The following is a 27,772-nucleotide window of genomic DNA, read 5'->3' as shown; positions in this document are numbered from 1 at the left end:
TTTGTCTTTTTCCTGACCGGCTCTCAGCCAGTGAGTGCACCGGCCATTCCTATATAGGATCCGAACCGTCGCCGTGCTCCCAGCGCTGCACTCTCCCGAGTGCGCCACAGGCTTGGCCCTGTATTTCTAAATTTGATTTTGTGTACTTGAAGTTTTAGAAAAAAAGTAATATTTGAAAGTATTTATGTCAACAAATTTTAAGTTCATCAATCTAATTAAATAGTGAAATAATTAGAGGTTCTAAACTTTTAAGGAATGTTTTATGACACTTTTTTCTTTATCCTAGAGAATCTTACCTCGGTGCAGAATTGTTGTTAACCAAAATTTTGTGACATGTTTTGGGATAGTTGTAATTAGCAGAACTGAGTTTGATTACTAGTACCACTACTTAATAGATGTATGGCCTTGGGTAAGTGACTTAATCACTCTATGCCTTGATTTTCTCATCTATAAAATGGGTCTAATAATATCTGCATTACAGTTTTGCTGTGTGCCTTAATCACCCCCACAACTATCACTATTATGAAATAATCCCCACAAATATTTGAATTTACTGCAATTTTCCAAAATAAGAAAATTAATAATTAGAATACTCTATTCATTAATATATTGCTCCTCATTTACTTTCTCATTGTGAAAATAATTGCAATTCCTATTGCAATTGTAATTGTGAGGAATTTATGTCTTTTTTTTGGCCAAGTTTTTTTTCTAGAAAAAAAATGAACTGGAAACAGCAAGATGAGACATCTATAAAAATCCCAGAGTTGACAAGAACCTTAGAAGTCCTTTCAGATCTCCTGTGTTTCCTTATCCTGTCTTGTCTGACCCAGAGATGAATGGGTTTAAGAGTGAGCTTTGGAGTGGAGTCTGATGGGAATTTGGTCTGACAGGCAATCAGTCACCATATTGCAAATGGCATGGATGACTGATGCCTCGATTTTATATCCTATACCCTGCATTGTCTTTGTTTCCCCAAGATTCTCCCATTTCTTTTCTTTTTGAGAAGAGGGTGTTGGTTGGTGGGCAGTGGGGGCTGAGAAAGGGTGGGGCAAACAGGAGCCCAGTGGTTTCTATGCTGACTTTTAACTAATCTCCTTGTTTTCGGTCCTGAAACTCAGGGTCACTTTTGTGGTTCTTCAAGGTGCTTGGGATGGTGTTTCCTCTGTATGTGTCCTCCCCACCTTTAGGGAAACTTAGGTCATAAGTTTGACTGCACAGTTCAGTCAGCTGCCACTCCTCCCCCTGCCTTCTGTTGGACAAAAGCTTTTCTGAAATGTTTCCTGCACTATGTACTCTTCTCTTTGTCCTGTTGACTATACCTTTGTTGGAGTGAGCAGGACTGAAGCCATGTTGAGACCTAAAGCTGCCTGGTCTGCAGAGAGGGGGAAGATTTTAAAAGGGACAGTTTTTTTTCTCTCCACTCTTGCTTCCCATCCCCTGACTTTCTTATCTCGCTCGCTAAGTAGGAAAACAAGGCCGAGAAGCTAATTAGTACTCTGCAAAGCTAACAGTTCTTTCTTTGAGACTTGTAGAGTTTTGAGAAATGATCAAGGCCAAACGACTGGAAGCTGACCTTGGGCACCAGCCAAGTACACCAGCTCAAATCAAAATCTTGCAGGGTCCTGAGATAACAGTGAAGATGAGAACCGAAACCAGATGAGGCCTTGACAAGACCTTGTACCTGACCCATAGAAAAGGACCCTTCATAACTCTCATCTCCTGCTCTCCTGCTTTTCACCTCCCACATTCCATTCCCTCAACCCTTCTTTTAAAAACCCCTCAGTAAATGTAAATCTTTCAGATGGGCTAGCCTACCATCTCCTTCAGCGGAATACATCTGCTTTTCTAACACCAACCATTTGACTTCTGAGGTTTTTTTTTCCTTTTCAAAGGGGCGGGCAGCCGGACCTGAGTCCGGTAACACCTTTGCCTACTTTTACTGTCTTTTAGTGGGATTTGGGTAGGGAAATGAGATTAACATGGGTTGTCAATATGCCATGCTTAACCAGCTGCTTCAGAAGGAGCAAATTTGGAAATTTAAACAATAGGATTTAAACTAGATATAAATAATGAAAAAAGAAAGCAATTTAAAGAACTTCAAGTAAGGGATACATAGGAATTGTGACTTTCAGCTTCTGGAAATTAACACATACATTTAATTTGAGTACTTTCATGATAGAGCTCTTAAGATAATAGAAGAAAATGCTTGAATATTTATTTTTAAAGAGCATATTTCCCAGGAAATATGCTATGCGAAAACCTTATTCCTTGAGCTTATAAGCAGGGCTTAATAAATAGGATCCAAAGAATGAGAACTAAAACTAATACTTAATTGGCTAAAGTTCAAACTTTATTTTCTGAAACTCAAAATGGGTGTTAAAAGCTGTCTTTGACTTTGATAAAAGATGAAAGATGCCTTTGACTTTGATTTTCTTTAAAAGAATGTAATACTTTGCATTTGCTAAAATGAAAAAATGAACCATAAACAGCAACTTAATTGTGGTAGCTAATATGCATCAGAACACTGTTTTTTGGGGGGAGGGGGATAGTGAGAAATTGGTAAAAGGCCACAAAAATGATTACATTGTGTAATGTTGAATATATTAATTATCTTGGTTTGAGCATCACATATTGCGCACAGGTATTAATATTTAATGCCGTACCCCACAAATATGTACAATCAATTATGTTTCAATAAAGAAAGAAAGAGTACCATTTTGCTTGAGCTGTATAACTAAAAAGACTTTGCTATTGTCCAGATCATACATATCTCTAATCTACTGTTTTAAAACAGGAAACAAGTAGAAATTTAAAATTGATGTAGGATTACCATTACATCCAAAGGAAAAAAAAAGGCAAAGATTTGACTCTGAACATTTACAAAAACGTAGTACCATGTTATCACAAAGTTTAAGTCAATATAAGGTTTCATATGAGTTTCATATTTGCAAAAAAGAAACCCTGTCATATTAAATTGGGCCTAATGAAATGTCAGCAATTAGCAAATCCCCATTAATCCAAGATCTATTCCTTCATCTGGCATTTTTGGAAACTGTATCGAGTCATTCATTTCAGGAACCAGTAAGAAGCCAAAGTATAATTTTATTAGTATATACTGAGAAATACATTTGCCAAATAAATCACAAAATTCTTGTCAGTGTTTAGCAAATCTTTTTTCCGAGTGTTGTATCAGTTCATAGAGAACTGAGTCATTTTAACAACAGTGTAATCAGTAGAGGGATAAAGCTGCATGGGAAAGGGAACATTTGTACCTGTCCATTAGATCCTTTTTCACTTTAGATAGTGACGGAAACCTGGAAATAGTCTTACAAAGTCCCTTCTTGTAGGTATTCTTTAAGCACACACCATAAAAACATCTTTATAGAGACATCTTATAGTGCTAATACCAGTGTTCAATACATGTTGGTTGTATGCATGTTGAGTGATATTCTCACGTTAATTACTCGTGTATGTGTATACTTTTTATTCCTTGATTAAATAGAAGTATTTTATTGAGGCAAGTTGTACACTTTGAAAGAATGTAGAACTTTGGAAGGACAATAAATAAATTTTGAGGAAGGAAAGAAATAGCCAAATGGCCAAATCCACCCTGGCAAATAATGAAATGAAAGATGCTATGACAGCACTGTTGTGTCTGTCATTTGTTACATGGATCATAGAGACCGTGCTAATATTTAGGAAGCACTCACATTTATACATTATCTTTCAGTTGGTGTTCCACAGATGACAACTTTTAACCATTTGTATAAATTCCTGCAAACCCGAGGCTTAGTGAAAATACTAGATCTTCTTCCACACTTGGTGATTAATTGTAATTGAGGCCTGTAGCTTTCCATGAGCTATTTAAACTGCTAACACCAACAAAATGTACTTACTGGCAGAAAACAGACCATTTCTATACTCATGAACTGAGTACCAGCATTGTAGAAACAGCTGGTATTTTCTCTCCCTATGGCTCAGGATTATGAAGAACCAAATTGTATCTTGGAAGCTAGAAAAATATTTTTTAGCATAACTTTGTTCATTGTTTTCTAAGGCTTTCTGTTACTTTCATATAAATGAAAACTGCTTTTCCTTTGCTACTACAAGCTATATGTTTTTTATATTCTTGCATAAGTTTGTGCTCTAAGGATTGAAGTTTCATTTAATTTCTGTAGTCATATCTTAAAATCCTCCTTTCACTGCAGAATTCCCGTTACTAGGCACAGAACAGCAGATGTTAGCCATGTCAGCAGAAACCAAGATGTCTCGAGTTCCTTTGTTCTAAGTAGCTTCCTCTTTGCATCACAGGCCAATTCTGAAAGTATTCTTCCAGAAATCCTATATATTTGATATGAAGGCATGCAAAATCAGTTTGCAGAATGAAGTGGTAAAAAAAGAAAAAAAACTGCTTAGAAGAAAGAATTTAGATCTGAAATTTACTTGATATGTACAGTTAGGCTAAAGAAAGTCAGATAATCCTATGAAATAGTGCCGGTGAATGACAGTAGCCTGTTTCTTTTCCTTCATTCTAGTGATCCATATTTTGCAGGCAATCTAGTGCAGTGACTAATAGTGAAGACTTTGAAGCAAATTAGCTGGTTCAAATATTGTATCTGCTGCTTGCTGACTTTGAGACTTTGGCAAATTAAAATGTTGAGTACCTGGTTCATGATAAGAGCAATGTCGGTCTTTGCTATTTTTGGTCCTCTGTGGACCCTTGAAAATTTTACAACACATTCTTATTCTTCAAAAAGTTTTTTTTTTCCAGATTTCATGAGAAAAACACATCTCTTCAGATTAGTTATTTTTGAAACATGCAAAACATCCAAACATAGAAATCATTTTAGTAGGTACAATTTGGTTGCCTTCTTCTTGATAATTTCTAGGGAGACACTTTAATTTCTCCAAAAAATCTTCTCTAAATTACACTTTTATCTACATTACTTTGGTACCTGTAAATAGTAAATTCCTCTGACCTGGGATCAGAGCAGGTGGCCTTCCTTTCATCTGAATATCTTGTCTCTGTTGCTAAATTCGGGGACAAAGATAACTTGAGCACCTGTAACTCTAGCCCATGAACTCTGTGCCACTTTAGACTTAGTTTTCATTCAAGAATCATATAAGGCAGAGATATGTTTTCAGGGGGAAAATTATGTCATTGAATAAATAGAACAGGAAGTGACTTTAGAGTCACTAGGCCAACTCTTTAATTTTCCAAGAATTGAGATTCAGCGAGGAGATGTGACTCTTTTAGGGTCCTTTCTCTTATGTACAAGTTGTAATGATACAGAGATAACATTAATTGAGTCTGGAAAAATCTTGAAAATCAAATTAACTTACTCTATTTTAATGCTTATTTGCCCCATTCTGGAAAGAATAAACATGAAATCTCGTGAATAAGATTTTAATGCTTGAGAATTTTATCTCTTTAAATGCTTTCTCGACATGCCCTAGTCAGTTATGTAACCATGCTCAAGGATATGCACAGAATTTCTGATACTGTTTTGTGGGCATTAAATGAGATGTTACAAGGCAATCACTTTGTTTAATGCCTGGCCCACAGGAAGTATTTAATAAATATTAGCCATTTATATATTACTATTATTTGTTTATATCTGGTAATCCTCTTTTAGCCAAAAGGCTAGGTAATGAAACATTTACCCACAGTCTTGGAGATAATTATCATATCACTTTCCACAGTATCTAAAGAGGCAGGTAAGAAAAATGGCATTATCATTATTGAAGTCTGAGAAAACATAGACACTAAAAGATTTGCAAGCACATTTCAATTATTCAAATAGGTTAGAAGCAGAAAGAGAAACATACTTTTTATTTCCTGTCTTCTTGACCCCAAGTTTAATACTTTAATTTTATGTATTTTCAGTTTCCTAAATAACTAACCATGAAAATGAAACTGTTTTATTAAATAGAATATATCAAAATGAACCAAAATTCTTTAGAAAGAGAGTAAACAAAGTTTTGTGAGCTTGTCTGGGAGACTTCCTTCCTTCCCCATCAACAAGCCAGAAAAGGAGAAACAGGTTTGTTTGAACACTTCCCTTTTATCAAAATATAGGGAACTAAATATGAAAGATGTTTTTTAAACTCATTTATTTTTTCATTATAAAAGAAATATGTAATAACCACGAATACTTATCACACAGTAACTACTTACTAAGCAACACACTGAGTGATTTAAATGCACTAATTCATTTAGTCCTTTTAATTCTGGGAAGTAAGAATGTTATCACAATTTTATAGCTAAGAAAACTGATGCTAAGAGGGGGTCAGGCTCTGCCTAAAGTTCCAGAGCTCGAGAACGTTGGAGTTGAGATTCCTCATTAAGTGGTCAGCACACCAGGCTGAAATTTTTAATCACTACCACATTACTACACAGGTTGGAAAATAAGGAAAAGAACAAAATTGGCCTCTAGCTTAACATCAGATTTGGAAGAGCAGTTAGAAATTTGCTAATTAATTACCATGGGATTAAAAGTTTCCTAATTAGGAAGACGTTAGAGAAAATGAAGATGTATTCAATTCAATTACAATAGTTCTTCAAGTTATGGTGTGGAAATTATCATACAAACTGGCACATTTATTCACAGTTACTTCTCATGCAGTGCGCTCTGGGTGCACAGGATGGTCCTGAAGGTGCCACCCGGAGAAATCACTGCGCTGGCCGGGATAGTATTGAGAGATGACAGCCCAGGCGGGGTTAGCGCCCTGCATTGGACCCCTTCTCCTCCCTATTCAAGCAGGGGGTTAGCTGCGTGCTCGTTTCCTCAGGAGAGGAGGAAGTAGGGTGAAAAACACAAGTTGCCTGCCCACCACTTCTCTCTGTGGCTTTTAGTTCCAAAGCCCAAGGACAGAAAAGAAAGAATTCTTGAGCATAGACTCCTGGAGGGAAACGATCCTTCCTTCAGATCAATTGCTAATAATATTAGCAATCATTTCTACTCATAGATCCCTATCTATGCATTAGGCACCTTTTAAAGGACATATCTACTATTCATTTAATTTCTCAAAGTGCTATGAGGGAGTTATTAATATTATTAAAATGCTCCATGAAGATTTGGTTTTGTCTGGCTTTGTTTACTGCTATATCTCTAGTGTCCACAACAGTACCTATCAAACATTAGGTTCAAGTAAATTTATTGTTGAATAAATCTCTAAAGATGAAGGAACTAAGGCACAGAGAGGTTAAGTAACTTGTTCAAAGACCCACAGCTGACAGTAGACTAAGAGATTTTGGAGCAGCCCCACCTGGGCTGGGATAAGAGAAGAAAGAGATAGGAAGGGAAATCTCTGGTCCCTGAGGGCAGGGGGACCCTGGAATCCTTTTGTGCTACCAGGCAGGTGGCAAGACCACGGAGCAGAAATGGCTGTGTTGGTTATTGGGCAGTTGGAATCTTAGGCAGCATTAGAAGTGACTAAACTGCCACATTTGGGCAAGAAAGTGGTAGAATGAAGACGCTACAGGAGCAGCAGAGAGCTATTGGCATGAAGGCCATGTGCACAAGGACAACGGGTGGCCTCTAGGACAGCCTGTGTTGACTGATGACCAAGGATCAAATGGCTGCTCCTCTTCCAATTGGTGATTTGTTACTTTGTTTTTGTCCAGCCGACAGAATGGGTTGTAAATCAGAAAATTGTTACAAAACCGAGGAACGTGCTATTTCTTGCATTCCTGATTTTTTTTTTTTTTTTTTCTCTGAAGCAGTTCCTTATCATACAGTCTACGGCCATACCACCCTGAACGAGCTGGATCTTGTCTGATCTCAGAAGCTAAGCAGGGTTAGGCCTGGTTAGTATTTGGATGGGAGACAGGCAGCATTATGTAGGGAAAAGTATTACTTCTGTGTCATCAGAAGGCCTAGGCTTTCATCCTAGCTTGTGCCGTCAAAAATTCACGGGCAACTTACCTTATATCTAGATTTCCTCATCTATAAAATAGGAATTAAAAATAATTGGGATGAAGACAAAAACATTTTTTTAAAAATTTAAGTTAAAACTTAGTGAAACTCAGTGAACTCTTACTGCCTATGGGTGGAATTTTCTGAAAATTAAAACTGGCCTTTTATCAAAATGTTTCACAGATAGTCTGCAGGCTCAGTAATGTACAGGTGCACAGGCAGATATTTCATTGGATCTTTTCACTGAGATGTCCTAATATTATAGCTGGAATTAATTCCTGCACCAAGGAGTGAAAAAATAAGATTCTAAAACAGATAGGCATTTGTTATTAATTTGTATAAGATTATCAACATGATGTGTTGGAATCTTCCATGCCAGGATTACTTTAAACAATATGGCTGTTCTGAAAAATGAGTCTAAATGAAATATACCAGCAGCAATGCAAATTTAGAGTCCTTGAAAAAATGTGAATTGTGGGGAAATGTAAATCAGGTTCATTCAGTCATCAGACATATATTGTAGCCAATGACATGCCTGACACTCCTCTCAGCACTGAGGAAACAACAGTAAACAAAACAATGAAGTGCCTGCCCTCATGGAGCTTACATTCTACTAGAGGAGACTAAAAAAAAATATATATATATATAATAGGCTATATTGTCAGACACTGCAACGAAGAAACACACAGCAGGTAAAGGATGAGACTGTTTGAGGTGGGTTCTGGTAAGCAGATGGTCAGCAAAGGAATCTCCGAGGAGACGTCTTTAAAGGAAGGAAGCAAGCCATGTGCGTACCGGTAAAGAGGAGTTAATTTTGCTCAGGTTTCTCATTCTCCAGGAGCCAAATAAACAAATGTAGCAATAGGCAAACATAAGCACACATAACTCTGACTTGACCCTGTATGCAAATATGTCAGGTTATTTATATGCAGATATTCTATAAAATCCAAGAATAACCAGAAGTCCTTGCAAACTTGGGCTTTTGAATATTTCATGCATATTTCATCTAAGAAATGAAGGAATAGATTTAGGTGGAAGTAAGCTGCCTCTTTTCTCATTGGTTTGGGACTGTCACTTACTCATTATATAAACCCAAAGTGCAGTCACAGACCCAAGCATAGAAGACACTAGAGAGACCACAGAGACACAGCACAAGTAAGTGATATTATTGAATTCTGCATAGATAAGAAATGAGATATTCTTCAGTCTTTACCTTCGAGTTTTATTTTTATTGCTGTCATATCCTGTCTGTGACTGAGGGACTGTCTTGTGACCTATTTTCCCCATTTTACTTACTCTGGTCTTGTCTCACCCGGGGCCACTCCAAGTTCGTGACCGTGTAGAAATCAAATGGTCATTTCTAAGAGAGGTATTGGTACTTGAGATTTTAAAAGACTCCTCCAACTGGATTATAACATAGAAAATATAGTCAATACTGGAGGAAAAATCCTGTCCTAATCAGAGTTTGCTACCTCCTCCAGAATTTTCCCAAGTGATTTTTCAATGTGTGAAGCAGTAGAGAATTTCACTTTATGGCTCTTTACTCTCCCTCCTTTTTTTTTAAGTGTAGAAATTTTACTTGTAGTATTTTCTATTACTTAAGGCACATTTTGTTGAAGTGTCTCCATGTTTTGCCAAGAATTGCATTCTATCATCATTTGATTTCAGTGATAGCTTACAGTATTTAGCCCAGGCAAGGAATTTGAACTCATAGCTCCCAAAGGATACTTTAATTATTCCTTTTGCTTTGGCTTTAATGTGAGGCAACCATTTAAAATGATATTTAGTTGGTATTTAATAAGAAAATAGAGATCCCAGCTTGCCAATTCAAAATTAAACATTCAGTATTTGATTGTAATCAATTAACTTAGTTAAAAATTCTTCTACTTATTCATTGTCCTACAATTTAACTCCAACCTGGCAACTTTTCCAGAACTGAACTAAAAATGCCCAGAGACACTGGGAAGTGAAGGAAATCAGCATTCGCTACCACCATTAGAGAGTAATAAAGTGATGTTAATGTAAATATGTGTGAGACATTTCTATGTGGACAATCTCATATAATTGCTGTCTGAATCCAATTTTTGCATTTGAAAACAGCAGAATCTATACAATGTTTGTGCAAACATTATGATCTATGCCATTATATTTTGTATATGTTTATTTCCGGACAAGTTAAGATGTAGCAAAGAAGAGCTGTAAGCAAATTCACAAGTTATCTTTGTTTTTATACTTCAAACTCACAAGTACAATTACTAGGCATATAAAAAACTGTATTCCCAAGTATGTTTGAGTTCCTAATGTCTCTTACTTAAGAGTAAGAGCTCAAGTTGGCCAATGTTTTGGATCAGACTGTAGAATGGTTAATACTTAATTCCTTATTTGTATGTTTCCTATCCATCAACATTACTCCAAAAGTTCTATCCCTTTTTTATCTGCTGAAATCTTTATTAAGATGTTTAACAGGGTAATTAAATATCACCTTCCTTTGCCAAAGAATTAAGTTTGCATTGTTGTAAACTTTCTGGCACAGAAGCTAAAATTTTTTGAAACTATTTTTTGCTGTGCTGTTACAGCAATATATAGAATAGAATATCAGCTTAGTCAAAATTAAATGATTTTATTATGAAAATTTATACTTTATCAATAACAATGTTAAAATTGCCCCTGAGATTGAATGTTCCTATATTTTTTGTTTTTAATCAGCTAAAATATATCGGCATTACATAAATTAAAAAGAGCTACAAACCCAGGAGAAAGAAAGCACCCAAGATAGAATTTTTCAAAAACATTATTTCCCTTGTAAAATATTTAATTTCCTAGCAAGTTTAGCATATATTAAAAGTTAAATCTTCTGCATTTGATGGCTACATTCGTATGAGTTTATATGTGGAAGTTTCTACTCAGGATATTTATTAGCCATCATTTCCTGTGCTCTTTGAGAAACTTCATATCTTATTTTTTGGACAGAATTCTGAATGGGGTTTTTATCTATTTGCAGAATGAGGAACTCTACATGACTTTCTTTGGAGTGTAAAGAAACAAGTGGTTAGTTTTAGGTATAAAGGAGATCTTCAGCTTTTTTACTTCATGTTTCTGTATCACTTCAGAAAACATATGCAGTTTTTGCTACATGTGATTCTTAACGCAAAATGACCAGAGGAAGGGTTCAGAAATGAAGCTAGCAGGAAATAAGCGATCAGCCTGACAGTGGAGTTCTGCTAGGCTAGTCAAATCATGTTTAGTCAAATCATATCCAAATAAACTGGATGTTATTTCTGTGTATGATGTGAAGTTAAGGTCTAAGTATGTTTTCTTTTTCTTTTTTCCCTCTATTATCTCAGAACCATTTTAGTCCAGTCTCTTTATGTCCTTACTGTATATCATTTCTGTCATATATGTGAGGTACTGTTTTAAGACTCTTATGCAACCTCTGTATGTCTAGTCCTGAACAAATATCATATTACCTTAATTACAAGGCTTTTTATGTAAGTCTTGCTGTCTGGTAGATCAAATCCTATGTTTCTGTTCTCTTAGTTTGTCTCAACTATTCTGGTCTTTAGCATTTCCATTCGAAATTTAGGATAGGTTAATTTGTAGAATCTCTTGGATTTCAAATACAGACAATCATTTGATTGCAAATGGACAGTGTGTCTCTTCCTTTCTACTCCTTACATATGTTATATTTTATTGTCTTATTGAATTAGCTATGCTGTACAGGGCTATGCTGAAGGGTAGGGGTGATAATGAGATTCTTGTTATTCCTAACTGTAGCACTCTTTTACCTGCAATAATCCTGCTGACTGGGCCAATTGCCGAGCTAGGGCTGTGTCTGGACCTCACAGACCCCTCAAGCCCATTGTCCAGACTGGGTCACAAACCCTTTACATGCCAGGCTGGGTCCCCAGACCCCTCACATGACAGGCTGGGTCACCGGACCCCTCACACTCCAGGCTGGGTCACTAGACCCCTCACATGCCAAGCTGGGTCACCAGACCTCTCACACACAGGTCTATGAGCTAGGTAACCAGCAAAAAAGGTCCTTGGAACCATAGGTTCGAGAGCATGGCTGTGCAGAGCAGGTGCCTGAGGCAGACGCCAGCCAAGTCGGGGTGCCAGGCACGCGCACTAACCCCACCCCCCCACACACAATTTGCTTACAAAGAATGTGCCGCACCACCCCCAACCAAATGGGCAAGTGAGGGGGCCTGATTAAATTATTCAATTTTCCCAACAATCCACTCCTTCAGGTCCCGTGCTGATGAATCTTCCACGATGTTCCCTTAGAGAGGATAAACTACCCTTATATTTACATAACCTATTGTCTGTTCAATATGTCTCAAGGCTTGTGGTTCTGTCCTTTCAACGATTAGCTGCATATGTCCGGTTAGTAGTCACCATTGGTGTGATCCTCCATGGGAATCCTGCAGTCATATTGATGAGCAGTTCAACACACATTCAGTAGATGATCACACCAATGTATATATGCACCCGGTCGACTCTGGTGCAGTGCCTGCAGCCAGAACACTTATCCAAGGCATTGGCTTCATCGTTTCCTGGACTGGCTGAGGAGAAGTGTCCTGTGACATGGAAAAGAGTTAGTTCTTTCTCAAGCCCCAATTCCCATAGCTCTTGCCCTATGGCTTGTCCCCACAGGGGTAGGTGGCTTACCATCCACTGTTGATACTTCCAAGCAGAGATCCAAAGGGTTAAACCTTCGTACCTAGTCCAACTGTCAGTACAGATGGTTAATGGCCCAGGCTCATTTTTTATCACCATCCACACTGCTCTCAATTCAGCCCATTGACTGCTTTGCCTTGTGCCATTTTCATGCCACATGGTATCTGTAAGGGCTGTACAGCAACCGCTGTCCACGATGCTGAAGGTCCCATGCTAGAGCCATCTGTATATCATGCTTGCTCTGTGATAGGTCCCTGTCCCTCATGGAAAGGTGTAGCCTCCACCTGGTCCATGGGTAATTGTTGTGTCGAAGTTTCCTCCACAAACACTACTGGGCCTAGCACGGTTTTCAACTCTTTGGACAGAGGACTCATTGACACAGTGCTCCTTTGTTCTATATATGCTCCCCATTTAGACAGAGTGGGAGTCTGAGCTACACCTATTTTAGGGATGGTGGCCCACATGCACAGCCAACCTGTTATGGGGTATGTCATCCTTACTAGGACTTTGGCAGTTCCTGTGATAACTTCAGTGGCTATCAAGGCAGAATACACAGCTGCTAACTGCTTTTCTATTAGGGTGTAGCACACTTAAGCACCCTTCCGGAGCTGAGATCAGAATCTGACAGGTGTGCGGAATCAGTCTTGTCTCTGCCACAAACCCCATCCTAACCCCTCCTGGGTTATATGTATGTCTAACTCAAAAGGCTTAGTGGGGTCGGCCACTTGTAAAGCTTGTACTTGCTGTAGTGCACTTCTTGTAGCCAGATAAGCCTGTTCTACTTCTTCAGTCCAAGCCCAGAGGGGTCCTTTCTTGGTCAATGCATACAGTGGGCATGCCATTAGGGCCATAGGGGGCACAAAATCTCTCCAATACCCAAAAGTCACAAATATGTCTGTAGCTGAGCTACTGTTGTGAGTCAAGGGTATGCCAGTATCTTATCTATAATAGCTTCTGGGATGACCATTGTCTTACCCAACCAGACCACTCCCAGGAATTTGACAGCCCAGGTCCTTACACTTTGACTGTGTTCATGGCCCACCGACATTATTCCAAATGACTTAACAGCGTTGGAGCTGCCTGGGTTAAATCTGCAAGAGAATCAGAGGTTAGTAACGTGTCATCAATGTAGTGAAACATTGTAACCGTGCTGGGCCTAGTCTACTTTGCTAGGTCCCTAGCCGCCAAACCACAACAGATGGTTGGGCTATGCAGATAACTTTGGGGCAATACTTGAAAGGTCCACTGTCTCCCTTCCCAGGTGAAGGCGAACTGATCTTGTCTATTAGCCGAGATTGGAACAAAGAAAAAAGCATTTGCAAGGTCCAATACTTAATGTTAAGTCCCCAGCTGAGTCATCAGCTGATCCATCAAGTCGTGAACTGAAGGCACAGCTGCATGCAAAAGAAGCACTACTTTTTTCAGTTCTTGATAACCTACAGTCATTCTCCAGGTACCATCAGGCTTTTTCACTGGCCATACTGGAGCATTAAATGGGCTATGAGCCAGAAGAATAATGCCAACTTTCTCTTAATTCCAATATAGTGGCACTTATCTCTGTATGTCCTCCTGGTAGGCGATACTGCTTTACATTAACTACATGTCTTGGCTTGAGTAACACCTGTGGGTCATGTTTAGCATATCCTTGTAACACAGGCTTTACTGTCCGTATTCGCAGCCGAAACTCTCCAACTATTGTTTGCAGGTGCAAACCATAAAGTATATCCATACCCAAGATGTATTCAGCTACAGGGGATATATATACAGTATATACAGGAGGGGGTAATCTTTCTATGCCCAATGGCAAGGACACAGCTTTGACCTCAATAGTATGTCCTCCATAGCCATCTATACGAACTGTGGCCCCTGGTAACTTATCTGGATTGCCATATATCAGGCTACATTCTGCACCTGTATCCACCAATGCCAAAACACACTGCACATTTGCCCTCGACCAATATATTGCCAATTCAACATGAGGCCTCTGGTCCTCGCCTGCCCCCAAAAGATGAGCACCTTGGCCTGCTCCCTAATCAAAATTGAACATTTCATCTGCCTCCTCGGGAACAACCAAAAAAATCCTTTAAATCCACTGAACATAACTTGCTACCTGTTTCCGGACATTTAGTGAAATGCTGTTCAGGACACAATTGTGGCCACAAGGCAAACAGGACCGCATTTGGCTGCCGGTCAATTTTCTTTTTATCAACCCCTGCTGCAAGCAAGTCAAGCCACATCTGCTTATGGCTAGTCTTGCTCGGTCCTCTTGGGATAAAATCCCAAGTATTTCTTGGGGGTTGTGTCTTAGCCACCTTTCAGACCCCTTTTCCTTGTCTTTTCTCCTCTACTGCACCAAAGCTGGCTGTCATGGTCATTACCTCATGTGTAGGATGACCAATGTATGAGGCCAGTATCGCCATCAGTGACACAAATGGGGCATTTTGCAGCACTATGTCTCTCATTCTGTCTGTAAAGTTTTCATCGTCTGGGCCATGAGTGTTCACATTAAACATGGACCGCCACATTCCCAGCTCTCGAATGGTTTGGTCCAGCTCAGCATACGTTTGCCATTTACTACCAATCTTGGGCAGTTCCCTAGCATTTGCCCACATGGTTTGGGCAGCTGCATTCACCCAGTCCATCAAGGTGATTACCTTGTCCTTGTGCATACCTGTGGCTATTCTGTCCTGCTGCCTCAGGGATGGGTGTATGGTGATGGAGGTCAATTTCTCCATCTCCTCACCGGAGCACATCAGACTACCCACCCCTAGGTCCCATAACCTCAACAGCCAAGTAGCCAGGGTCTCCCCATGTTTCTGTCTGAACTGTCTTCTCAAGTCAACCAGTTCAACCTGGGTATATGGGACATAGGTGGTGAACTGGGTCACCTGTGGATCACCCACTGGTTGTCCATCCAGTCCCACAGGCTGCTACTGCCTCAATTTCTTGTGCACAACAGCTTGTGCCTGGAGATGCATGGTTTCCCTCAACTCACCATTGAGTTGTTTTTCTTCCCTGGTGTGAGGGGCAGGAGTGGCCAGCCACTGCATGTTGTCCTCCATTCATCCATGCTTGCAACAACTCTGCTTTCTGCCACAAATCTCGATCAGTAGCAGCCAGGCTCTGGTCAGCAGAAAAGTGGCCACTGGGCACCACAAGCTCAAGGATAGCCACATTTCCTCCTCCTCCCAAGGGGTTTTGCATTGTAGTACCTGGTCTATGCTGCCTTGCAGTACAGTGTGCAGCAACAAGATCCCGGTCAACAAGAAGGCCACAGGGCTGAGCATATTCAAGAGTAGCCACATTTCCTCCTTCTTCCTAGGGCTTTTGGCTCCTGTACCTGTTAAGAATCCTGTCACAGACTACGCCAATTGTCGAGCTCTTTTACCTGCACATAATCCTGCCGACTGGGCCAATTACCGAGCTAGGGCTGGGTCTGGAGCTCCTAGACCCCTCAAGCCCATTGTCCAGACTGGGTCACAAACCCCTCACATGCCAGGCTGGGCCACCAGACGCCTTGCACTCAGGTCTGTGAGCTAGGCAACCAGAAAAAAGGTCCTTGGAGCTGTAGGTTCGAGAGTATGGCCACGTGGAGTAGACTCCCAAGGCAGATGCCAGCCAAGTCATGGTGCCACGCATGTGCACTAACTCCAACTCCACACACAATTTGCTTACAAAGAATGTGCCGCACCACCCCCAACTGGACGGGCAGGCATGGGGGCCTGATTAAATTATTCCATTTTCCCAACACTAACGTTAAAGAAAATGTTTCTATTGTTTCATCATTATGTATGATGTTTGCCCTGAGTTTTTAGTAGAGACTCTTTATTGAGTTAAGAAAATTTTCTTCTATTCCTTGTTTGCTAGGAGGTTTTTCTTTTTTTATTAGGAGTTTTTATCACAAATTATTGATTCATTTTATAAGTGCTTTTTTTTGGCATTTATTTAGTATCTGTTGAGATGATCCATGATGTATGGTTTTTCTCTTTTATCTATTGATGTCACTTATTACACGCATGGATATTTTGATGTTGAAACATGCTGCATTCCTGGGATAAAAAGAAAATATAATTATGCAAGTAACTACAGGCATGTCATGTGCAAGAGTAGCTTCATTAATGAGTTATGACTGTTGAGAGGTTATTCTAGAAGGAAAGATAAGCATTTGTCATGTTTTCATGGACTTCTGCCAAATCTTAGATTTAAAGATGTGTTTGCAGAGGAATATAGATAGCTACCAACCTATGCTGAAATTTTTAAATGTCTTTTTTACTTGAGTGAAATACAATATAAAATAGCATGATTTTGCAAATAACAAAAAACAACCACTTTGTTTTTGTGCAGAATCGAGGAGGTAGACACTGATATTTATGTAGTATTTGACTGAATGAGAACACGTCGTATGTTTAATTTTTAATCCTGATCATAAAGAACATATATTCATCTATACATATAATGTTTATAAGGAAAAACATATAATTCCTTGGTGTTGTGAAAACATTGACTGATGACAGCAAAATTCAATTAAAACTTTATATAAAATGCTTTTCAAATTGAAACTGTAACTAAGAATGACAAATGTCCCACTCTGTAGGCTTTTGTTTTCTTTTGAGATTTAAAACAAATAGATCAAGGAATTATGACAACTGTGCTTTTTATTTCCTAGATAAGAATGCTCCCTTGATTATGATTACATGAAATATTTTCTTTTTTCAGAAGAAGGAACTTTATTACTCTACATTTTTATTTACTATATTCATGCTCTCATATCTTTCCCACTATTTATTTCTAAGCTCATTTAATTTCATTTTTTTGCTTTTGGTGGCTGGGACAGTAAGGGAATCTAAAATCCTTTACCTTGGGGTTATCAACACCACTCTAACCAACTGAGCTAACCGGCCAGCCTAAGTTCAACATTTCTAAGTAACTTGGGAAATAGTGCCATTGTTCTGATGGGCATCTCCTTTAGCCCCCCAAATTTGAACTCCTTTGTATGTATAGTTCTCCCCCAAAGAAATTTGGGGCTGTAAATTGTGGAATTTTCATTAGTTTACTCTAATCAATATTCTCTTCAGAGAACATTCCCCCACATATCTATACATGTGGTATGTGCCACATTTCACTTGGGTGAGGACTGGGCTGGCTAACGTGAGTGGGGCAGAACAGAAATGATTGGGGGTGGCCCTCTGCTTCTAGCAAGGAGCACCAGCTCTACCCCTCAACATTGGGGCATGGAAAACCAGGAGCCACAGAAATGGATTTGCTGGGAATTGCCATCACCATCACTTCCTGAACCCAAGAGGGTCTAGACTGACAACCAGACAGTTATTTCCAGGTCATTTTCTCCCTGGGATAAACTCCAGGAATTTATGAACTTGAGGTCAGAACTTGACAACCTAACTTTTATAATTTGTGATTGAAGTTTTATATGATGTGATTTCAGAGAGAACTGTTTTGAGGCTTGAGCCCAATTTTTCTTTTTATCAAATATTCTATTAACATTCTTCAAAAAACTTCCTTAAAAGAGAATAAATGATAAACTCACGATTTTAAATGAATAATTGTCATTTATGTTTTTAGTCATTTAATTACTATATTATTTACTTTTAGCATATTGTATTCACAGTATTTATTCTTGACTATAGAACAAGAGTTCAAAATTATTATCAATGTTAATAATTATTAAATTTTCGGATGTGCTATGTACTTTGCATGTACTACCTCATTAATCTCCAAATCCATGTTGGTATCCTTATTTATAAAAAGTGGGTTTTGAAATTCAGGAAGATTTTAACCAGCCCAAAGACACACAGCATGTAAGTAGAAGAACTTTCAACTTTCAGATGAAATGTTTCTTTCTCAGTTGTCTGATCATTATAAAATTGCTATACATTCTACTATAAGTGCTTAAAATCATTTACTGTTTATAAACAATGAAAATGAAGTGATACAAGTCACAGAAAACTCACAAAATTATGACTTACATCTGACTAATATAGCTGGTGTTAGCAAACTTCTGAAACGTGAGAGATTTGCTTTCTTCCTCCACAGAGGAAATGAAGGAATATGTTCTTGACTGTCCATCTCAACAGAGGTTCAAAGATGGGGTGTGTTTGTACTGTGCGAGCAATGCAAAAATCGCAACAGCCTGGGTGCAGTAAGAGAGAACAGAGAGCAGTGTTTCCCTAGGGCTTGGTGCTGGGGGGAAAAGCCGCAGGTGGGGAGGGGAGCGATGGCGGGGTGCACGGTGCATTCCCGTGGCTCTTGCCCGTACCCCACCCTTGCAGTCTCTACCCAGCTGCCCTCACAAACTCTGAGCTGTGTTAACAGAGAAACGAAACAGACAAAATGTCAAATGCCACACATTACGAGTGACTAAAAACAAGGCGAAAACATTGTGAAAAGAAAAAAATTGTTTTCCACCATCCTCTGAAAGTTGGTGTATAAATACCACCTGAATCAATCTGAACATTTTTATAAATACAACTTGAATTTGGTTATTTTACTGGAATTTTCTTTTTTAAAAAATTTTATTTTATTTAGTCAATATACAATGTGGTTGATTATTGTGGCCCATTACTGAAACCTCCCTCCCTCCTACCTTTCTCCCTTCCCTTCCAACAATCTTTCTGTTTGCTTGTCATATAAACTTTAAGGAACTGTAATTGTTGTGTATTCTTCCCTCCCCCCCACCCCAGGTTGTTTGTGTATTTATTTATTTATTTTTAGCTCCCACAAATAAGTGAAAACATGTGGTATTTTTCTTTCTGTGTCTGACTTGTTTCACTTAATATAGTTCTCTCTAGGTCCATCCATGTTGTTGCAAATGGCAGTATTTCATTCTTTTTTATAGCTGAGTAGTATTCCATTGTGTAGATATACCACATTTTCCGTATCCACTCATCTGATGATGGACATTTGGGCTGGTTCCAACTCTTAGCAATTGTAAAGAGTGCTGCGATGAACATTGGGGAACACGTATCCCTTCAGCATGATGATTTCCATTCCTCTGGGTATATTCGCAGCAGCGGAATAGCTGGGTCATATGGTAGATCTATCTGCAATTGTTTGAGGAAACTCCATACCATTTTCCATAGAGTCTGCACCATTTTGCAGTCCCACCAACAATGTATGAGAGTTCCTTTTTCTCCACAACTTGTCTGCATTTATCATTCACAGTTTTTTAGATATTAGCCATCCTAACTGGGGTGAGATGGAATCTCACTGTGGTTTTGATTCGCATTTCCCGAATGCTGAGTGATATTGAGCATTTTTTCATGTGTCTGTTGGCCATTCGTATATCTTCCTTTGAGAAATACCTATTTAGCTCTTTTGCCCATTTTTTGATTGGGTCACTTGTTTTTTTGTTGTAAAGTTGTTTCAGTTCCTTGTATATTCTGGATATTAATTCTTTGTCAGATGTATATTTTGCAAGTATTTTCTCCTACTCTCTTGGTTGTCTTTTAACTCTGTTAATTGTTTCTTTTGCTGTGCAGAAGCTTTTTAGTTTGATATAATCCCATTTGTTAATTTTTCCTTTGGTTGCCCATGCTTTTGGGGTCATATTCATGAAGTCTGTGCCAACTCCAACTTCCTGAAGTGTTTCTCCTATGTTTTCTTTAAGAAGTTTTATTGTTTCAAGGTGTATATTTAATTCTTTATTCCATTTTGAGTTGATTTTTACTATATGGTGAGAGGTATGGGTCTAGTTTCATTCTCCTGCATATGGGTATCCAGTTATCCCAGCACCATTTGCTGAAGAGGCAGTCCCTTCCCCAGTGTATAGGCTTGGTGCCTTTGTCAAAGATCAGATGGCTGTAGGTGTGTGGGTTGATTTATGGATTCTCTATTCTATTCTATTGATCAGTGTGTCTTTTGTTCCTTTCTTTCTGATTTGCTGTTTGTTTTCTGTATTTGTTGGTTCCTTGGGTTGTAGATAAACTTTTTTTTTTTCTCTTTATTGTTGGCATTTTTATTTTACTAGTGGGTTTTGATTTTTCTTGAGTTTTTATGGCAGTGGTAGTTATTTTTCAGGTAGCAAACCCTGTACTCCTTTGAGAATTTCTTGTAAGGGTGGTCATGTGGTAGTGAACTCCCACAGTTTTTGTCTGTCTGAGAAATATACTATTCGGCTTTCATTTTGGAAGGATAGCCTTGCAGGACAGAGTATTTTTGGCTGGCAATCTCTGTCTTTTAGTATTTTGAGTACATCATCCCATTCCTTTCTGGCTTTTAGGGTTTGTGATGAAAAGTCTGATGTTAGTCTGATCGGGGCTCCCTTATAGGTGATTTGACGCTTCTCTCTTGCAGCTTTTAAGATTCTCTCTTTGTCTTTGAATTTTGCCAGTGTGATTATAACATGTCTTGGAGAAGACCTTTTTGGTTTGAATATGGTTGGTGATCTTTGAACTTCCTGAATCTGAAGATCTGTGTCTTTTCCTATACCTGGGAAGTTTTCTGCCACTATTTTGTTGAATATGTTTTCAATGCAATCTCCTTTTCCCTCCCCTTCTGGAATACCTATGACTCAGATATTTGAGCGCTTAAGGTTGTCTGATATCTCTCTCAGATTTTCTTCAATGTTTTTAATTGTTTTTTCTTTTTTTTGGTCTGCCTGTGTTAGTTCAAGAAACCCATCTTCAAGGTCAGAAGTTCTCTCTTCTGCTTCTGCAAGCCTGCTGGTTAAACTCTCTGTTGTGCTTTTTATTTCATCAAATGAATTCTTCAGCTTGGCAAGCTCTGCTACATTCTTTTTCTGGGCATTGATTTCCTTGTACATTTCTTCTTTCAGGTCCTGTATACTTTTCCTCATTTCATCGTGTTGTCTAGCTGAGTTTTCTTGTATCTCATTTAGTTTCCTTAGAATTATGAAATTCCTTGTCATTTCAAGGGCTTCTTGTTCTATAGGATCTAGAGCTTGAGAGTTATTACCATTTGGTGGTGTACTTTTTGATTTTTCATATTTCTGGTATCTTTCCTTTGATGTTTAGTCACTGTGGCAAGGGATTTTACCGTCCACTGGTTTTACACTGTTGCCTGGCTAGGATGCCGCTGGGGCTGCCAATTTGGCTTGGCTGCCTCACTGTCTGCTCGGTTGCCCACTAGTGCCTTGGGTGCGTGATCACCTCGGGTCTTGGGCCTCTCTGGGGAGGCGCCTCTCTGGTCACCATGCACTCAGCTGGGCTGGGGATGGAGTCGGGGGGCAGTGGCAAGCCCTACCTGCTGGGTTGCATGCTGGCACCACAGGGCGCATAGTCTCTGCAGATCTTGGGCCTCTCAGGCTGAGTGCTTCTCTGATCGGCGCACACTCGGCTGGGCTGGAGATGGAGTTGGGCAGTGGCGACGTGGCCTACCTGCTGGGTTGAACACTGGCACTGCAGGGCGTGTGGTCTTTGCAGATCTTGGGCTTCTGCAGCTGGGCACCTCTCTGATTGGCACACACTCAGCAGGGCTGGGGATGGAGTCAGGTGGCAGCAGTGAGGCCTACCTGCTGGGTCACATGCTGGTACCGCAGGATGTGTGGTCTCCGCGGATCTTCAGCTACTCCGGCTGGGCACCTCTCTGATCAGCGTGCACTCGTTTACTGGAATTTTCTAACTAGTCCAGAGAGAGAGCACGAGAGAGTCATGATCATATTTCTATGAAGTTTTCCCTATGTTATTAGATAGTGATTTATAATTTTGGTCTTGAAACATCCTCTCATATCTCCAGTTATCTTAAAAAAATGCCATAATGTTTAAAAAAAATCCCCAAAGAAGAATATTAAGACATGTCTAGAGGGCTGTTAAAATAATCCCTTCTCTTTTTCTCTTTCCAGGATAGCACCATGCCAAACTACAAACTCACTTATTTTAATATGAGGGGGAGAGCAGAAATTATTCGTTACATATTTGCTTATTTGGACATAAAGTATGAAGACCACAGAATAGAACAAGCTGACTGGCCTGCAATCAAATCAAGTAAGTAGCACAAATAATAGTTCATGAAAATGTAAGGAAAAATATACTTTCAGTACCTTTTGTCTTTCCTCAGGGAAGTGGAAAAACAAGTGTTTTTGATCTCACATAGCTTTAAATTGAGAAGCAGCAGTTCAGGCAAACTAAATAAATGCTATGTGACTCAGCAAATTTCCTATTAGAGGTAAAAACACAAACTTCACAGAAAGAGAATGAAAATATAAACCAGTATAAAGTTTTGTCAGAAGAGCTGAAACGGACTTGTAAAACAGGTGGGATTTTTTTCTTTTTATCTAATATTCTATTAATATTCGAATTCATAATATTACATATTAATATTATGTGTTAATATTCTATTAACATTTTCATATTAATTTTCTATTAATATGTAAAGTACATAGCACATATTGAAACTTAATATTTATTAGCATTGATAATAATAATTTTGAACTCTTGTTCTATAGCCAAGAATAAATACTGTGAATACAATACAGTAAAAATAAATAATTATAGTAATTAAATGAATAAAAACATATAATGACAATTATTCATTTAAAGTTGTGAGTTTATAGTTTATTTTCTTTTCAGGAAGTCTTTTCAAGAATATTAATAGAATATTAGATAAAAAGAAAAAAAAATCCCACCTGTTTTACATGTCCATTTCAGCTCTTCTGACAGAACTTTATACTGATTATCCCATCTGTTTTATAGGTGGGATAACTAAAGCACACAGAGTTAAGGTAATTTTTTCATTTTCAAGACACTAGCAAGCAGAGTTGAGTTTCAAACCCTGGTCAATTTAAGACCATGGCCCAAGGTATTTGCACTAGACAATGCCAGCAACAATAACACTATGATAATTGGTATATGAGCAATAAATTACCACATGCCTTTTGGAAGCATGAGTGCCTTAAAAGTCATTGCCCCTATAATCATTCTCTTTTATAGCAGAGACCTCTTCTCTGGTGAGATAGAGTATTTTATTCCCTATTCTCATGAAACTTTACCATTAATATCCAAATGTTTCTTCTGATATCAGAATTTGTACATGGGATTTTAAGATGGTGGATGTATAATAGGAGAACATTAATTTTATCCACTAATTAAGGTGGATAGCAAAGTCAAGATGGATAGCAAGTTGCAGGGATAGTACGTATAATAAATTTTGCCTTTTAGCTTTTAAATGTAAGTTCTTTGAGTGCCTCATACCCTATTCTGCCTTGACATTTTATTATGTTATTGAAAAATGAAATTTCCCCATTTTCTTAACATTTTCATAGATTCTTCGAGTTGAAAGGAAACTTAAAGTTTGTGATGGTTAGGATATACACAGTTTCAAATGCTTTAATAGACAGAGACCCAACATAAAATTGTCTTATTTAGAAATTTCTTTTGTATAAAAACCCAAGTTGGCATAGTGATTTTGCTTCATATAGTTGTCAAAGACTAGGTTCCTTCTTTTTGTTGATCTGCCACCCCTAGTTGTCTTATTTATTTACACAGTGTAAAATAGTTCATTCCTTCTAAATTCTAGCTCATGGGAAGTGTGAAGGGCGGGGGGAGTACTCCCCTTCCTTTTAACGACATGACCAGAAAGTTGCATGTCACTTCCGCTTACACTCTCTTGGTGACAGCTTAGTCACATGGTCACATATTATTGCAAGGCAAGCTGGGAAATGTTGACTTTATTGTGGATAACAATAAAAATCTGGGGTATTATTACTTTGAGAAGAAAGGAAAGAATAGGTCCTGAGAAGTTTCTATTCCAAATGTTATTTGGTTTCATCTCACATGCAATTCAGCAATGCTCTCTAGCACTGGAAACTCTCTATGATATCCTCTTTGTTAGCATCTACAACTAAATCTCCAGTCAACACATTCTGTCATTGGATATTTCTATTAAAAAGTTCTACCTGGACAAACCTGGTAGATTGCAAGCATGAGTTTACATTTTATCTCTCCTTTAATAACATTAAAAAAAAAAAAAAAAAAAGACAAAAGCCCATAAGGATAAGAAAACCATGCTTGAATATGATAGCACAAAATTCTGGAAGCTAGAAGTAGGTCAAAGAATGGTAAGGTGACTCAGTAGGCTGGTGATGCTCGAACATAAGCTGGAGGAGGAGAAGGCAAGCTGAATCACTCCAGAGATCCTGAAAAAGGCTGAGGAGTTAGTGACAGATAATCCTAAAAGCTGAGCTGTTAGAGATTGACTGGAAGAATGTGAAGAAGCAGTATTACCTCCAGATCCCTTTTGCTCCCTGGAAGAAGCATGGAGGTTACTCTCAGAAGATGATGGACTAGAGAATTCTGGGACAACAGGCGTGTCTGAGAACACAATGCTGTAATGATGATGGAATTCAATGGAAGTCTAGAAACTAAATGGTGAGACCCATAGCCCCTTTCCTCTGCTGTACAATCACAATACTGCAGCCAGGCTAATATCCCTTGTCGGGGACGTGGGGAGTCGGCGGCCGCGCAGGCCCCCCAACAGCTAGCTAAACTCCTCAGCTCAAGGGAACGAGGCCGAAGATTACTCCCTGCCTCCTCCTCCCCGTGCGACAGTGAGCGGGGCGGGAGAGCCCAGGAGATAGGGAAGTGCGGCCACCAGCCCCAATCCGGCTGGCAAAGGAACACTCAGAGGCGGTGGGGGTTCTGTCAAGCAGTTCCGTTTATTCAACCCAAAGCCTACATATTTATGCATAAATGGGCTAAATGGGCGGGGGATTCTGGTGGGGGTCTCCACCTAACAAGCCAATCACCCTATAGGTCATGCGTGCACGCATGGCTCCTGCCTATGCTTATAGTAAAGATCATGAAGTGTCCACGAGCCTTGAAGGCTTTCTGCACCAATGATGCTAAGCCCGGTAAATGGGGTGAGGTTTTACCCGACACCATAGTCACTCGCCCTTTACATCCTCCAGGCACCATCCTGAGCATGTGTGAAACAAAGAAGGGAACAAGCAGTCGTCATTAGGTGTAGCAACCATCTGTGCCAGGAAGGTAGCTGCCACCCAACAATCCCTCAGGCAGAAATTGGAGGAATTCTCTCTGTGGAAGGTGACCAGCTCAAGAGAAATGTCTAACAGATACTGAACAAATGGGAATCTCTCCACGAAATGGCAAGCCCGATCTGTGGGCAAGCCCCTCCCATGCATATGGAGCTTCCAGTTAGCTTTTATTTCTTTGCCCTTTAAAGCAGAAATGGCAAGCAAAAAATCAATAGATATTTAAGAAAAGTCTCTAATAAGAAACAGACCTAAACAAAGAAGCAGAAAACAAACAAACAAAAAAAGCCCCCCAAACCTCTGAAGAAACCAAGATGATTTAGCAAGAAAAAAACTTCAAAAATATTATAAAATCCTCAGAGAAAAAAGAGAAAACATTCTGTATGTGAAACCAGAATAGGATGCTATCAAAAGGAATGTTCAGAGACAAAAAGTTCTTGAAAACTAAAAATATACAAACAAAACCAATCAATAAAATAATGACAAATAAGGAAATCCCCCAGAAAGTATAACAACAGGAGAGAGAAATAGAAAGTAAAAGAATAAAGATAAGGAAAATTGAGGATCGCTTGATTTAGGAAGTCCCACATACAAATGAAATACATTTTGGGAAGAGAGAACAGAAAATAGAAAAGAGGCAAAAAAAAAATTTTTTTTTGGCTGGTGCAGGGTTCTGAAACCTTGACCTTGATATGAACAACACTAGGTGCTAACCAAGTGAGATAACCAGCTAGCCCACAGGCAAACTTTCAAAAGAATCTTCCTTATTCAAGATTGAAATCTGTCTCCTTATGACTGTCCTACATTAGTCTTCGACTTCTCATTTTAATCTATGGAGAACAGTGAAGATAAAGGTCTTAGGCAAAGTTCAGAAATGAGTCCCCAGTTAATTCCTGTATCTGTACCTCTATTTAGATAACAACTTTTGGAACTTCCTTGATTGTGAATTTTAGTCCAACTTTTCCACTCCTCTCCTCCTCCCCCGACTCTACTACTTAATTTAGATACTGTTTCCCATGGACTATCTATCTGACATGTGCAAACACATCCAGGTCCAAGGGACAACTCTGTTCTCTTCCTTGAGTCTTCCATTTATATCTCTGGTTCAGATTTCCTCATCACCTGAGTAGGTGTCCTCTGAACAAGCTCCTGTTATATTGTCTGCCATTTTATATGTGGTGCCTATGGGGAAATACTATATTCCAGCATAAGAACAGTGTACAACGGAATGAGACCATCACCCCATCACAACTCTAGGCACCATTTTGAGACATTTTATCACGATCACAGTAGTTATTTTGGCAGCCATATCATACTATGGCCTCATATTCAATGTTACTAAATTCCTTAAAGCTTTTGACAGGTGCTCCTGTTAAGTGACACTTCAAACAACTTGAGTTATTACTACTTTTAATGAAGGACTCAGCATTTGTCTTAAATTTCTTCTTGTTAGAATGTAGCCCAATGTTCCAGCTACTGGCAATTAGCCCAAGGTTGGCTGAAACACTTCCAGTGGCTGAGAAATCACTATCTTACAAGAAAACACATTCCACTGTCAGTAGTTCTAAAGCCAACACAATTATTCTACATCTTGAGTTAAAATCTGCCATTTTTTTTTTTATTACTCTGTGGCTCTAGTTCTGCATTTTAGAGCTAGTTAGATTAAGTCAAATTTTCCTTCCATCTGATAGCTGTGCCATAATTGAAAATGGCTGTTACATTCTACTTAGCTCGTTTTGTCTCCTCTAGCTAAATGGTTCCAAAGTTCTTTGATCAATCCTCATAAAATGCATTTTCCAGACTCCTCTCTAACTTGGATACTATATTCTGGGTTTGCTCTGATTTTTAATATCTTTCTCAAAACAGGGCTCTCAGAACAGAACAGCTGAGGAAAGGTTCCAACTGACCTCAGTTTGAATCCCACCTCTCCCAGGTGTGTGACCTGGGCAATTTACATAATCTCCTAACCTCATTTCCTCATTTGTAAAATGAGATAATAGTTAACACCAACTTCATATGGTTGTTGTAAGCACTAGGAAACCTAATGGATATGTTAAATATTTAGTACAATGCCTAGCAAAAAGGAAGCCCTCCCCAAAATGCAAGGCATGTTAATTCCTTCTTGTTTACCTACTTTGCTTTAAAGATGGCACCCTAATTCATGTCTACCCATCTGGTACTTTGTTTTGCTCACTGCAGTGTCTCAGGC

The 27,772-nt window shown here is 38.9% G+C and overlaps 1 protein-coding gene across 2 annotated transcripts in view; it reads left to right on the top strand.

Annotated features, from left to right (window-relative positions):
* The window catches only part of HPGDS (hematopoietic prostaglandin D synthase), a 134,261-nt gene that overhangs the window by 90,966 nt on the left and 15,523 nt on the right, over nt 1-27,772 (top strand). The window contains exons 1-2 of one of the 2 annotated variants that reach the window (XM_063107370.1): nt 355-409; nt 22,417-22,558. In XM_063107370.1, coding sequence (XP_062963440.1) covers nt 22,426-22,558 — 133 coding nt within the window. In that variant the 5' untranslated portion in view covers nt 355-409; nt 22,417-22,425. Of the gene's footprint in view, nt 1-354; nt 410-22,416; nt 22,559-27,772 lie in introns of those variants that run through there. The other variant, XM_063107369.1, reaches the window with a different exon arrangement.

This window comes from Cynocephalus volans, chromosome 9 (assembly GCF_027409185.1).
Source record: "Cynocephalus volans isolate mCynVol1 chromosome 9, mCynVol1.pri, whole genome shotgun sequence".
Taxonomy (NCBI): domain Eukaryota; kingdom Metazoa; phylum Chordata; class Mammalia; order Dermoptera; family Cynocephalidae; genus Cynocephalus; species Cynocephalus volans.
Note: the sequence above shows the minus strand (reverse complement) of the source record. Positions and strands in the feature narration are given on the sequence as shown.